Genomic DNA, 15,995 nt, shown 5'->3' on the forward strand with positions numbered 1-15,995 from the left:
ACTTGTCATTTGAAATCAGTGGTATCTGGATTTTTGATCATCAAGTCCTATTTATTAGTGACAGGAGTCGTGTCATGCTTCACTGAATAATGGAATGTGAATTTTGGGTTTGAATGGCCTATTCGGATTTCTTTGGATCCAGGCATACTGCTGGTGTCAAGCAGCGAGAGCTGTGATGGAAATAGTGTTGGCAGCTGTTTGGAGTAGCATTGTCTGTACGTGTGTGTAAATATAAAACAGACTTGTGACATTTTGCTGGGTATATCTAATAATAGAAAAGGCAAAATGGTTCACTGCATTGTGTTGAATGATGGTAATGAAGTTTTCATTCCATGTAGATCTGCCTGAATCACTATGCCACTATCCTTGCAGGTAAAAGGGGATGCAAGCTGTAAGTTCCTTTTCAAGAGTGCTGGATGACTGGTATGGTTGTAGAGGCAAATACATTAGAGGCTTTTAAGAGATGTTTAGATAGGCATACGAATATGAGGAAGAGGGAGGGATGGGGACATTTTGTAGGTAGGAGAGATTAGTTTATGGAGTTTTTTGATTTACTTTTTAGCTGGCTCAGCACAATATTGTGGGCTGAAGGGCCTGTTCAGGTGGTGTACTGTTCTATGTTCTATATTAGGTAAAGAGATTCTGGCTAAAAAATAATATAAAGTTTACCTAGTGATCCAGTTTTCAGTCTAAGCTTATCACCAGGTGTAGCTCCATTTCTGCTTTAAATCTCAAGCTTTAGTGATACCTTAGTTAGCCAGTACCCAAGTTGAACTTCGTTAATTACTGGTACGTGTACTCGTCAGTCAGTTCCCTTCTCAGAGAAGCTCTGCCTCTATTTCTCAGTAACCAAGTTTAGAGACCCTACAGAGATCTTTACAAAGCAAAACCAGGCATCAGTCTTATAACCTGTTCAGCAAATTAGTTAAGTTGCAACATTATGCTTTATAAATGTTTGCTGGAATTCTTTGTGTTGTGCATGAGATGTGGGTGATGCTCGCAAAACAAATAGTTATTGCTCTCAGGAAATGTTATTTCTTTGGAGCTTCTCCTTGAAGTTTCATGGTCTTGTTCATTACGAACTCATTGTTTTGTGTAGTAATGAGCATGTGTGTCCAGGCCAGTGTGATTTGAAGAGAACTGGACTTAGCTATTGTTTTGCTGTTGATGTTTCTCTGTTGTACATTTCAGTGTGGTGACGTTAAGAGTAATTAAAGGTGCTTGAGATGTTGTGTAATGATCCCTTAAGTAAAATAAATCAGTGATGACTGTTAGCTGTTGAGTCTAAATTTTGAATTTGCTAATTATCCAAAATTCTGTCTTTGGAAATGTGTTTACACCCCTGATTTTGAGCTATGAAGATGGAAACGTGCATTAGAGAGGACTAAACTTGCTCTCTTTTGAATGTAAGATTGTAGTTAAAACTTGGTTGAGTGCCAGATGAACATAAACAATGCAAGGCATTGTAAAATTGAGTTTTAAGCATCCTGGAATTCATGTTTCTTCAGGTCAACAGAATTTAATGATTTTCTCAAGAAAGCACTAGATAAGAATCCAGATACCCGTCTAAGTGCTGCACAGCTATTGCAGGTAAGAAATTGATAAATATGTCCTTGTTTCATTGTATAATTTGCCAAGAGTGTAATCCATGCACTTAATGTGCCTTGTATAATCCTCAAATCAGAAAATATTTTAATATCATTAGCGTATGTCATGAAATTGGTGGTTTTGTGATGTCTGTATATTGCAATACATAGTAGTATAAATACTATAAATTATAAAAAGACCTATAGATATATAGTGAAAAAAGAGCAAAAAAGAAAAAAAAAGGTGAGGTAGTGTACATAGGTTCTTCCTGCCTTGTGTTGCTGGATCCTAAACTTCCTGTCAGATCGCTGGCAGGTGGTAAAGAGAGGGGTCCCTCACCTCTGCCCTATGACTCGCAGCACAGGTGCCCCTCAGGGCTGTGTCATAAGCCCCCTGCTTTACTCTGTCTACCCATGACTGTGTCACTACAATCTGCTAATTAAATTTGCTGATGACACTACACTGATTGGCCTAATCTCAAACAATAACGAGGCAGCCAACAGAGGTGACATAGTGGTGTCAAGAAAACAACCCCCCCTCAATGTCACAAAAAACAAAGGAGCTGGTTGTGGACTACAGGAGGAATGGAGACAGGCTGGCCCCTATTGACATCAATGGATCCGGGGTTGACAGGGTGAACAGCTTTAAGTTCCTCAGCATAAACATCACCGAGGATCTCACATGGTCTGTATGTAGTGGCTGTGTGGTGAAAAAGGTACAACAGCGCCTCTTTCACCTCAGGCGGTTGAGAAGTTTGATACGGGCCCCCAAATCCTAAGAACCTTCTACAGGGGCATAACTGAGAGCATTCTGACTGGCTGCATCACTGTCTGGTATGGGAACACTACTTCCGTCAATCACAGAACTCTGCAGGAGTGAAGCGGACAACTCAACACATCTGTAAATGTGAACTGCCCACAATTCAGGGCATTTGCAAAAAGAGGTGGGTAAAAAGGGCCTTGAAGGATCATTGGGGACCCGTGTCACCCCAACCAAAATTGTTCCAACTGCTGCCCTCTTGGAAGCGGTAATGCAGCATAAAAGCCGAGACCAACAGGCTCCGGGACAGCTTCTTCCACCAGGCCATATGACTGCTTAATTCATGCTGACACAACTGTATTTCCATACTATATTGACTGTCCTGTTGTACATACTATTTATTGCAAATTGCTATAATTGCACATTGCACATTTAGACAGAAATGTAAAGATTTTTACTCGTGTATATGAAGAATGTAAGTAATAAAGTCAATTCAATGGGTTCATTGTCCCTTCAGAAATGCTATAAGATGCCCTAAAATTGTCTGTAGCAACAATTTTATTTTAAATTGTTGAAGTGGTTATAGTTCATCACTAGCAATAAAACATGAATTGCTGGAATGTTGATTTACTTCATTAACCTCCATAATATAAGGTAGCTGTTCTGACATTCAGGAATAATAAAAAATACATTTAATCTTTAAGTTCTCAGCTATTCAATCTGGATATTGATTCTGTCTTTGATTGTAGTAGAGTGTCAGTAGATGGATCAGCAGCAGAAATAGACCATGTTAAAAGAGATGTTTCTCAGGATCTTTGTATAAACAATGAAGGATCTGTTTAAATAGTTCTTTTCATGCTACATATAAAGTTATAGCCAGGCCAGCTAGAATGGAGGTAACTTTAAAAAAATAATAATTTTTAGCCACTTGCCTTTCAGGTCAGGTTTGTTTGTATTCTTTTAAAACAAAAACTTGTTTAATAGTGTGTATTCATTTTTATTTTTATTTCATTGTCAGTGTGAACTTGGTTAAAAAAGTGATACAGGGTCTAGTTGACATTGATATCAAGCTGCATTGATTCACTAATCACTTAATAGCTAATGTTATATTGGGATTTTGCCAAAATTATTCAGATGAAGGTCAGGCCTAAATCCTAGTTCAAATGTGGGCAAAGGACAGAATTCCATAGGTAATATCAAGCCACCATTCTATTAAGTGTGGAATCCCAGGGCTCTGCGAAAACTTGCTCAGTGTAAAGGAGTAAACACTACACTGGCTGCAGTTGGACTTTGCACAAAAAGTCCACAAGAAGTATTTGGTTATTAGTGCCCATCTAACTGTCCCAGGACATTGCCACAGCAGTTTCTCAGTAAATCAATCAAGCAGTCTTCAGCTGCTTCATTTGTTCCTTCAGTTGTTCGATCTTCATCTTCACAGGGTCTAAATCTTTGCTTTCTATATGACAATAATGGCAATACCTTCACCAGAAGCAGAAGTAGAATATAGGCCCTATATCTAGGAAAGGATATGCTGAATTAGAGATGGTCCAGAGGAGAATCATCTCATGAATAAAAAGGTTAAGATGAGTGAGTACAGGCCCAGAGCCGTCAAATGCTCCTTATGTGTTAACTCTTTCATTCCTGGGATCAGTCTCTTTGAAATGCACTGATTGTTGTAAGGCCAAGATTAAGTGGACATGGAGAGAATGTTTCCGATAGTGGGAGAGCCTAGGACTGGTGGGTACAGCCTCAGAATAGAAGAATGTCCCTTTATAACAGAGGTGAGGAGGAATTTCTTCAGCCAGGTAATTCATTGCCAAAAAAGGCTATGTAGCCAAGTCATTGGGTGCATTTACAGTAAAGTGGAGGTTGATAAATTCTTCATTAGTAAGGTTGACAATGGTTACAGGAAGAAGACAAGCTGGGTTTGAGAGGAAGAGTAAATAAGCCATGATTGAATGGCAGGGCTGTCTCTATGGGCCAAATGGCCTAATTCTACTCCTTTGTGGTATGGTCAAGTATTGCAGCGAGAGAGATTTTCTTCAAAGGGAGAGTAATTACAGATGGATAATAAATATTAACATTGTTATCAGCACACATTTCCTATGAATAAATTTATTAACATAAAACTTGGGTCCTTTGTTTTATCAGTGGGCATAGCTACATATTATTTTTAAATATTGTTGCTAGCAAAAGCTTACCCCTGGCCATGAATAAGAAGCTCCCAATGGTCTTCAGTGTGCCAGAAAAGAATCGTATACAGCGCAGTTCTAAAATCCAATGGGATCATTTCATGATCTGTTAAAATGTGAAGAATTCTGATACCGCATAGGGCAAACAATTTGGATTGGCTATTCCTGGTAGTTAGTAGCCTTAAACTACCTTGTTTCCAGCTCTAGTGAGCTAAACAAGTGATTGATCTCCCACCTCGAGCCAGAGAAAGGTTTCTGAAATTGAGTTTCTTGTGCTGATAAAGAAGCAATGTAAAATATAAGCTTATTCAGATATTCCACTTTTTATTTTGTTCCTGTCAACATGGAAGTGCCTGTCTTGCTTTTTTTTTAAAAGAGGAAATAATCCTGCTGAGATATTTCTTTTGAAAAATGTCTGAAAGTATTTAGTGTAGTTGCTTGTCATATACCATTTTCAAATTCTTCCAGGAGAGAATAGTATAAAGTATTGGAAGAATTGATTTGTTAACAGATTTTGATATACCGCCCTTCCACAGCCATTGTAATACAGTCCAATGAAATATTTAGATTGTGCTGTTGGAGAAAGGAGTCCCATTAGTTCAGATTCATTTATTTATCAGATGTAAATTGAAAAATACAGTGAAAAACAATGTTTACGTTAGCAACCAACACATCCATTGATGTACTGCAGTGTGACCATGCATTCTAGTGTGAACATAACATGTGCACAATGTTCAGTAGAACAAAAATAACAACATCAACTGCAAAACAAGCCCCTTTCCCACCAGCTCACTCGCACCCAAAAACAGGCCTCCAACTCCAGGACAGACTATCTCTTCATGATAAAATGGCAGAGCAGACATGATGAGCCAAATGGCCTAATTCTGCTCCTATATCTTATTGTTTCATGGTCTAAATCCTTTCTCAGCTGCCGTTTCAGATCACGGGATTTGCCAGTGCCCCTCGTCTTGGTCCTAGACTCTCAGGCTTGTAGATATCAGGCATTCAACCTCCAGTCCCTGACCCTGACTCGCCAACATTGGGTGTCTGACTTCTGGACAGTCTGACCCACAGGCCTCGACTACTGGGTCTTGACCACTGAGGTTGCCAACTAGTCTTCAATCTTTGGTCTTTGACCTCTGATACCAATTCAGGACTTCCTGAACGCGGGACTTTGAAATCTGGCATGGACCTCCAAACCTGGAAGTTGCTGAGCTGGGGGATCACTGGCCGTTGACCATAGTGATCACTGGTCTGTCTATGTCTTAGCACCTGCCGACCCAACCCCTGGGAATCCAACCTGGGCTGCAACCCCAAACCCCTGCCCCTAAACCCTAACCTGACCCTTCACTCTCCACACTGTCTTCAAAGCCATCCCTATAAATCTTTAAAAAAATACTGAGTCTGAGCCACAACCTTGATGGATATCACAGCTCTGTGCCAGCTTGAACTGGACATTAATCCATCACTATAATTATTCAGAGAATTAACATGAATATGAAGGAGAAGAAGTTAAATGGCTTGCCCTGCTCTTTTTTGATTCAACCCTTTTTCTATAACTTTTGGTTCCCTTCATTCCTAAGAACTTCTGGATTTCAACTTGAAAATACTCTAGCATTTGTTGTTAAGATGGAGAACTGCAAAAATTGATAATTCTCTGTCTAAAGAAATGCTCATCCCAATAAGGGTATAAACTTCCCAGTGATAGACAGTCCAGGCTTGCCACATAAACTTGTATGTTTCCTGAGCTCCAGTGTGTAATGACATTCTAATCTCTTTGATATTGGTTACTTTTACCAGGTTCAAAGATATGTCCCCTTTTTGTGCTGAAACTTTATTGTTAAACTCAATTCAGAAGGGAAAATAACACGTTCACATTCTTCTAGAGAATGAGACAGAATTGAGTTTTCTGTCTCATTCTCTAGAAGAATGTGAATGTGTTATTTTCCCTTCTGAATTCTTGGTGACATTAATTTCCTGTGTGGTATTATTCTTCATTTTGATCTTTCCCAAAGCAGAACTAGTTGGAATGTATGTAATCAGAACAAAGTGAATTGTGCAATCTTGTCAGTTGATATAAATTTGATGCATTTTTTACACTAGCATATGTTAAGTACAATCAATCCAATCTCTTGTTTTAACAGCACGCTTTTGTGAAAGATGTCAGTGATAATAAGCCTCTTAGAGAATTAGTGGCAGAAGCAAAAGCTGAAGTGATGGAGGAAATAGAGGACAATAGGGAGGAAGCTGAAGATGATGATTCATCAGAACCACTATCAGTAAGTGCAAAACTGAAATGAAATGTACCTTTACTGTTTGTAGTTGTAACTGGACCAAGGCAAAGCTGTATTCTAAAATGTTTTCGAGTAATACGTGGATAAAACGGTGCATAGATTATGACTGAGAAAAGCAGCTTTCAAAATTGATTTTATCAGAGTACATGTATGTCACCACTTACAGCCCTGAGATTCACTTTCTTGCCGGCATACTCAACAAATCTATAGAATAATAACTATAATAGGATCAATGAAAGATCAGCCAGAGTGCGAAAGACAAACTGCAAATGCAAATATAAGTAAATAGCAATAAATAAAGAGAACATGAGATAAGTGAGATCATTGGTTGTAGGAACATCTCAGTGATGGGGCAAGTGAGTGTAATTAACATAGAACATAGAAAACCTACAGCACAATACAGGCCTTTCAGACCACAATGCAGTGCCGAACATGTACTTACTTTAGAAATTACCTCGGGTTACCCATAGCTGTCTTTTTTTTAAGTTATCCCCTTTTATTCAAAAGCCTGATGGTTGAGGGGTAGTAACTGTTCTTGAACCTGGTGGTGTGAGTCCTGAGGCACTTGTACCTTCTACCTGATGGCAGCTGCTAGAAGAGGCAACAAGTGTATCACAATGGAATTTTTAAAATAATTTTGATCTTGAATTGCAACTTAAACTATAAAAAGTTTAAAACCAAAATGTGGGAGATATATAATTGATTTTATGACTTAAATATCAGCTGCAGAATAAATTGTAAATAACTCCTTTATCAAACCATTAATGCTTATTTTGTCTTAAAGTCATTCAGCATATTTAATTGTGCCTCATATTTTTGCATTATAAATATGAATGTGCTGAAAATCTATTTGGAATTTTAGGAGGATTTTGTAAAGGACATGCTCAAATAATGAGAGGTAGATACCATTTATACAGAAACCTGTTTTGTAGATGGTATATTACTTTCTGAAACCAGATGCTGTGAAGTTAATTGCTGACATCTGGTGTTAACTAAATAAAATGTAATTTCATAACTGAAATGAGGTGTTGTTCTTTAGCCCCTTTCAGGCCATGCACGTGGTCCTTCTGAATTGAGCCAAATTAGTTTGGAAACTGAAAGCCTTCCCAAGATCTTAGAAGTCAATGGTGCTGATTCTGAAGTTATAAAGCCTGATAAGTCCATTGAAGGGCAGGTGAATGAAGGCATATGCAGCAGTGATGAAGACAAAACAGAAAATGAGAACTCGGTGAAGACCATCAGCACTGAGTCTGGAACTGGTGATGGAAAGACCGATCCATCTACTGAAGACAAATCTAAAATGGACCTGCAAAGTAATGATCAAAAAGTGGAAACCATAAATACTTCTGTCCAAGATTCTGAAGAGAAAGTATTAGAGAAGAATTCCACTGAACAAGAACAACCAAATTTGGTAGTCGGCTCTGAGCCCATGCAGCCTATGGTTATACAGACTGCTGAGAATATTACTCTTTCAAAGAATGAAGAAAATAAATCTGATGTCCAAGTCACTCCAGTGCCTGATATATTGACTCCCAATGGAGTGGTAGATTCTCCTGATAAAATTTCCAAAAGAGATTCCTATTCGGGCAGTGTATCTGCTTCTGACAGCATGGACTTGAATGTTTCCATCTCAGGTGATCTATCTATAAACAAGGAGAGTGGTTCTCTATCCATTCGGGTAAGAAAACATGCTTTTTGTCAATTGTTAAGTAAAGTTTATTAACTCTAAGATATAGAGCACGTTAAGTCTTTTAAAGTAAGTAAATAAGTGTACGTTTATTTTTGCTCTTGCTTGGGTTACTTATGGTATTTGAAGAACACATGCCTACCAGTTCTTCATCCGGGTGAGGCACTAAGCATCTCTTAGCTCCGTCACACTAACAGATTACTTTGATCTTGATATTTCTTTGGCTCCCTTACCGTAAGGGACAGTCACATAACAGACGGTCTCACCTGTTTCCTCAGAATACCTCTTTGGTCAAGAAACCACAGCAATGTTTCCGCTTCCTGAGGATACTGAGAGGAGCAAACCTCCCCAAACACCACCCCCCCCCCCCCCACCCCATAATCATTCTAATCAATTCTTACAGGAGCACCATGCAGAGTATCCTGAACAACTGCATCACTGCCTGGTATGGGAATTGCAAGGCATCTAACCACAAGACCCTACAAAGGATTGTGAGGTCTACTGAGAAGATGATCGGGATCAGAGATATTTATCAAGGGCACTGCGTTCACAGGGTCCTTAGCATTGTCAATGGTCCCTCTCATCCATCCAACAATCTTTGCCTGCCCCCCCCCCCACCCCCACGTCTGGCAGGAGCACTGAGACAAGAACTGTCAGCATAGGAAGCGTCCTCTTCCACCAGGCCATAAAGTTATTGAACTCCCTGACTCGTCACATATGGAGTGCCAGTAGCATTATACTGTTCACTTTTTAACTTGTGTCATAAATTCATCTCATAATTTGTTAATTTATTAGTGGTAATATTACTTTATGTTGTGTGTGTTATATGTACTGTGTTCACCTTGGTCTGTAGGAATGCTGTATTTTGTTTAGTGGTACACATCTGTAGGGGTACATGACAATAAACTTGAACAAAATGCCAACTAAGAATGCAGAGATCAAAGTGAGATTTTTGCTTGAACTGTTTGGCTACTTGTGTTAATCAACTTTGAATGCATTGAATGCTTCATTAGCTACTTTTGCAAGTATCTAACACAAATTCCGCCCTGCTGGGAAGATACAGATATAAATTTCTAGACTTGTGGTAAATTTGTTCTTCACTCGTTGCTGAAATTAAATAACTTTTGCACATGGTGCTACTTAGATTATTAACTTGCATTATTGTTTGCAATATTTTAAAAATGAGTTTAGCTACAGAAATATAAATTATTGAATGTTATTTTTCATCTGCAACGGGATCTTTTTTTTTTCATTTTTCATTTCCAATGGGATCCCACTACCAAGCACATCTTTCCCTTCTCCCCCCCACCCCCCCGACACTTCCTGCTTTCTGCAGGGATCGCTCCCTACGCGACTCTCTTGTCCACTCGTCCCACCCATCCCTTCACACCGATCTCCCTCCTGGCACTTATCCTTGTAAGTGGAACAAGTGCTACACCTGCCGTTACACTTCCTCCCTCACCACCATTCAGGGCCCCAGACAGTCCTTCCAGGTGAGACGACATTTCACCTGTGAGTCGGCTGGTGTGGTATACTGCGTCCGGTGCTCCTGGTGTGGCCTTTTATATATTGGTGAGACCCGACGCAGACTGGGAGACCGTTTCGCTGAACACCTACGCTCTGTCCGCCAGAGAAAGCAGGATCTCCCAGTGGCCACACATTTTAATTCCACGTCCCATTCCCATTCTGATATGTCTGTCCATGGCCTCCTCTACTGTCAAGATGAATCCACACTCAGGTTGGAGGAACAACACCTTGAATACTGGCTGGGTAGCCTCCAACCTGATGGCATGAACATTGACTTCTCTAACTTCTGTTAATGCCCCTCCTCCCCTTCTTATCCCATCCCTGATATATTTAGTTGTTTGCCTGTTCTCCATCTCCCTCTGGTGCTCCCCCCCCCCCTTTCTCCCGAGGCCTCCTGTCCCATGATCCTTTCCTTTCTCCAGCTCTGTATCACTTTTGCCAATCACCTTTCCAGCTCTTAGCTTCATCCCACCCTCTCCGGTCTTCTATCATTTCACATTTCCCCCTCCCCCCACTATTTTCAAATCTCTTAGTACCTCTCCTTTCAGTTAGTCCTGATGAAGGGTCTCGGCCCGAAACGTCGACAGTGCTTCTCCCTATAGATACTGCCTGGCCTGCTGTGTTCCACCAGCATTTTGTGTGTGTTTTTATTTTTCATTTGATCTGCTTTTATGAAGAGACTATGATGAGTGATCTGTCTCTATCACTTGTAATCAGCATACAATAAGCTGAATTTTCCATGAAGTCAGTTGCTCATGAGCAGTTATCCTTGGGCACACATAGCCATTACAATCCGGGGATTGACTGAATCATTACGGATGACTAAAAAATTGAAGAGATATCTCCCAGGTACAGTTACAACTCTCCATTGACACCAAATTGGTGCTTTTTTGGATGCTCTGCTTTTGAAGTTTGATAGAGCATAATTTAAAGTTCTGATGCTCTCTGGACCCAAGTTTCTATTTTCCCCTGACATATCCCAGTACAACAGCTTGCATTTCTGTATTCTACTTTCACAATAGGGCACATCTGCCATATCCAAGATCACTGGTTGTCTCAGCCCAGGCAGAATTTTTTTCTAGCATTTTCTTGACGTGATCTTCTGCTGGGAAGCTGGCTCCCTGTTCACTGGCACAGTCTGGGACAATTCAGAGCTTTATAGTCTGGGATGTTGACAGCTCGCTCTCTTCCCAGGACTAATACAAGTGCTCAATCATGCTGTTAGTCAGTAAATCACCAAATTTGCCTGCTGTCAAAGTTGTCATCTTAGTTGAATATTTATGCCCTTTGAAATCTGTTTCTAAACACATAACAAATTAAAACATTTTGAACAAACCTTGTTAGATCAAACAAGAATATGTACTTGCCTTTCTCCTTGACAACCACTTTTGTTTCTTCACCCTTATTGGATTGCAATCAGTTCACTTAAGAACTGTTTTTGAGAAGTCATCTGTGTGACAGAACAGGTTGGCAGTGCTAATTCTCTCACTAACCTTGCCCCTTTGCTCAGTTTGTCACTCCTCCTTGTACCATTCCTGGTCTAGTTACCTCTGTAGTTCACACACTTTGCCCTCCCATTCTACAGTTTTTCGGGACTTCCCCATTTACACACCCCAACAGTAAAACAATCGCTAGCTCGGCTAATCAAAATGATCCCTTCAATTAACGTACTCTACTGGTTTATAGTTCATAAAAATAAGGATTCTAGCCACAGGTATTCCAAACAGTTTCATTTATTTTTGTTCACGCTGTTACTTTAGTTTGTAGGCAACAGAGTGGCCCCAAAAGACCTAGTGCCTGAGTTAGTGGGGGTAGGCACACCACATCCTACAGAAGCAACACCACTGGTGGGAATGCATTCTTTTATATTCATCTGAGCAAGTGAACACTGACCTGCAGGTTTAACTAAGGCATTTGTTGGGGAATAAAACTGTAGGATGTTAGAATCCCTGTTTAAAATGTTCGAATTCTGCATCTGAAATAATTATAATGGTCTGGTCATTGTGAATATCTCTTCTACCAACCCCCCCCCCCCCCCCAAATCCGATCAACAGTAGAATTTCCTAATCCTTCTAGACCAGCGGAGGCAGATTTAAACCCTTGGTCTGGCTTTGCTAGAGTGGTGTGGAGGTTGAAGTTGACAGTTGATGAATACAGGTTTCCCTTACTATCCGAAGGTAGAGCGTTCCTACGAAACCGTTTGTAAGCCGGAATATCGTAAAGTGAAGCAACTACCTTTAATTTATATGGGAAAAATTTCTGAGTGTTCCCAGACCAAAAAATAACCTACCAAATAACACAAAACCTAAAATAACGTGTACATATAGTTAAAGCAGGAATGATATGATAAATATACAACTTATACAAAGTAGAAATATTGTATGTACAGTGTAGTTTCACTTATCAGAATTGGGAAGACAGTCAGCCAAAATCAGTTTGGAGAAAAAAAAATCGGCATGTGCACGCCTACGAGTACACATACACGCACATACAACTGCCCGCACAATGCTTCACCGTCATGGTAGTCTTTCTCGGGGTAAGCACACGTATAAAGCGGGTGTTTTTTTTAAGTAAAAATGAAGATCCTCTTTGGTTAGTGAAAACAGGTACAAATGTAGGTCTTTTGTAACAGCGAGCTGTCGTAAAGCGAAAGTTTGAAAAATGGGGGCCACCTGTAGTCATATTGGAAAGATAGTGTTGTGCAGAAAGCCTCTGTATATTTGTACACTGGAGTTTGTTTTTATTTGTCTGTTTGTAAATACTTTTTTCACAACTTTTGGGCATCTTTTGCTCTTTTCTTCACCTGACACTAAATAAAACCCCTTTTTACCAATGTACTGATGCAACTTGCCATCTGTTTTTCACAACTGGTGACCCTTGCTGCCCAAGCTTACCCACACTGGAAAGCGAGGTGTGATAATGTGCAACATTATAATAAAGTGCAATATACAGAATATAATCAAACACTGGAATCTTGTCCAGTTCTATTTCCTTGAAAGTCCGTAACTGTTTTATTTTGATAACTTGCAGTTGAGTTTATTTTTGAGTGAAATAAACCAGATTTCATCACCTCCCTCTGTGACTGGATACTGGACTTCTTAACAGTAAGGCCACAGCCAGTCTGTGTGTGCAGCAACATCTCTTCTCCCATTACACTGAGAACTGTCACTCCTCAAGGCGGCATGCTCAGCCCGCTGCTGTTCACATTGCTGACGCATGACCGTGTTGCAGGATCCAGCTTAATCTGTCGTCAAGTTTGCGGATGACAACAGTGGTTGGTTTTATCAAGAATGATGAGACAGAGTATAGAGGGGAAGTGGAGCAACTGGTGGATTGGTGTGAGAAGAACAACTTAAGCTTAAATGTGAAGAAGACCAAGGGAGTCAGGAGGGTGCAGATGAGCCATCCACCTCTAAGAATACATGGCTCCTCCATAGATAGAGCTAAGTGCACCAAGTTCCTGGGAGTTCACGTCATGGATGACCTTACCTAGTCCCTTAGTATCACCTCCCTGAACAAGAAGGCAAAGCAGTGCCTCCACTTCCTAAGAAGATTGCGGCAAGCAAGGCTCCCACCACCTGCATTTTACAGGAGCATCATCAAGAGCCACCTGACAAGTTGCATCTCCATCTGGTATGGGAGCAGTTGAGCATCGGACCAGAAATCCTACATAGGACAGTGAGAATGGCTGAGAGGATCACAAAGGTCTCCCTATCATCCATCGGGGACATTTATCAGGAGCACTGCATATGCAGGGCCCTTAGTATTAAGGATCTCACCAGCATCCCCTTTGACTTTCTACCATCAGGCAGGAGACTACAATGCATAAAAACAAGAACGTCAGTATGAGAAACAGTTTCCTCCCTCAGGCCATTAGGCTTCTGAACTCCCAGCCACACTGTGTTTGAAGTGTTGCTAGTTAATCTGTTTCATGCCTTACAATATTTAATATTAAATGCACTTCAGTTTGTTCCTTATGTGTGATTCAACTGTAGATTTTATTCCTTCCTTCATTAGTTATCATGGGTTATGTGTACTACTGTGCTTTACAGCCTGGTTTGGAGAAACGTTGCCTCATTTCTATATACGTTATATTTTTTTACATACGTTATATAATGTATATAGTCAAATGACAATAAATGACTTGAAATGCAGCTATTTGTTAGAATAGAGGGATACACAGGAGGATGCAATTCCCTATTTCTATTCAGTATTCTGGGCACTTTGAACATGCAGGGGACTAGGAACAGCCATGATTGTATAGTTTTGGGAAGACAGCGAACTACCAACATATGAGACTGTAAATCTTGTCACCTAAGTTGGTGACTTACTACTTCCTTTGATACTTCACCACACTTTTACCCTTCTCCTGTCTCATCCTGACCTGGTGCACTGATGGAGAATCTCAACTCAAAATGTCGACCATCCCTCTGCCTCCACAGATGACCCATTAAATTTCTCCAGCAGTTTATTTCCATGCTCAAATGTGCAACACCAGGGCTTCAGACAAAACTCTGACTGGCGCTGGGGGAGGACAATAACTGAAGTGGTCGATGGTACCCTAATGCTTCCATTGTAGGTCTTGAGAACTCCTTAGCACATTGGTGCAATGTGCAAAAAAGATGTAGTAGAAAACGTGAAATGACATGCTGGAGCATTTCAATGAGATGAGTAAATTTGATGGATTGTCAGTGATTCCAACTGGCTGATAGAGCACATTCAGTAATATTACTAGTAACTCTGTTGAAACTCTATGAGCACTTTCAACTTGACCGTTTTGGAATTCAGACAGTAGAATACATAACTCAAACAGCGATGGTGTAAGATATTAATCCATAGTTCTTGGCATTTGAAGATAACTTGCACATATTCCTTCACGATTCCACATATTACTGAATGAATCTTTAATGAAATATTATCAGCTTATGCAATAAAATAGATTATTAGTGTTTGCCAAGTTTAGAATGCATTTGACTATTTGAATATGAATTACCATGTGCCCTTTACAATTAATCAGTGTTATTCTGTGCTTGTTTGTATAGGGAAATAAATGTAATAACAAAACTCTGAAGCGAACTAGAAAGTTTGTTGTAGATGGGGTGGAAGTAAGTGTCACCACATCAAAGATTATTGGTGAAGATGAGAAGAAAACCGAAGAAATGCGATTCCTAAGGTACTTGGACTTTTTTTTAAGCTAAAGATGTTTGACTCGTAACACCATGTATAAAATGCTGGAGGAACTCAGCAGGCCAGGCAGCATCTATCGGGGAGAAAGTACAGTCGACTTTTCAGGTCTTGGCTTGAAATGTCAACTGCACTTTTTTTTCCATTGATACCGCATGGCCTGCTGAGTTCCTCCAGCATTTTGTGTGTTGCTTGGATTCCCAGCATCAGCAGATTTCCTCTGTGATTTGACTCGCAGCATTTGATGTCTTCACAACCTACTTGAAGTTCTTTATTTTAGTTTACAAGGTTTGCCTGTGAATTTAAACAAATCTCATTTCTATAACAATATTAACTGTGGATCATTAATTCTAGGTAGGCATTTGTATGCATTGAAATGGTGTTTTGCTTTATTATGAAGGATATTTGTAAGATTTTAATAAATTAAGTTCATACAAAAATTGCCTTAACTGTAGTACATCATTTGACCCTCTCAACCTTACATTCTTGTTTTAAATTAACAGGAGACAGGAGTTACGGGAGTTGCGATTACTTCAGAAGGAGGAACATCGGGCTCAAACTCAACTTAATATGAAGCTACAACAGCAGTTGGAGCAAATGCTTCGCCGCTTTGAACAAGAAATGAATGTAGGAATTGTTTATTTTTCTCTTTATAATACTTGTGACATGTGACAAAATGGCCATGAAAATTAGAGTACCACATCTCCTAGCTTGGTTCTTTGAGAAATAAAGTCCACGTTCTTTATACTTTTTAAGAAGTAATTT

At 39.9% G+C, this 15,995-nt stretch overlaps 1 protein-coding gene across 2 annotated transcripts in view; it reads left to right on the top strand.

The window, feature by feature from the left end:
- Window positions 1-15,995, top strand: part of stk10 (serine/threonine kinase 10) — a 119,174-nt gene that overhangs the window by 71,573 nt on the left and 31,606 nt on the right. For both annotated transcript variants that reach the window (XM_059990195.1, XM_059990196.1), the window contains exons 7-11: window positions 1,509-1,590; window positions 6,683-6,817; window positions 7,872-8,510; window positions 15,089-15,219; window positions 15,734-15,857. In XM_059990195.1, the coding sequence (XP_059846178.1) occupies window positions 1,509-1,590; window positions 6,683-6,817; window positions 7,872-8,510; window positions 15,089-15,219; window positions 15,734-15,857 (1,111 nt within the window). The remainder of the gene's footprint in view (window positions 1-1,508; window positions 1,591-6,682; window positions 6,818-7,871; window positions 8,511-15,088; window positions 15,220-15,733; window positions 15,858-15,995) is intronic.

The sequence above is a fragment of the Hypanus sabinus genome, chromosome 15, assembly GCF_030144855.1.
Source record: "Hypanus sabinus isolate sHypSab1 chromosome 15, sHypSab1.hap1, whole genome shotgun sequence".
NCBI classification, from domain to species: Eukaryota; Metazoa; Chordata; class Chondrichthyes; order Myliobatiformes; family Dasyatidae; genus Hypanus; species Hypanus sabinus.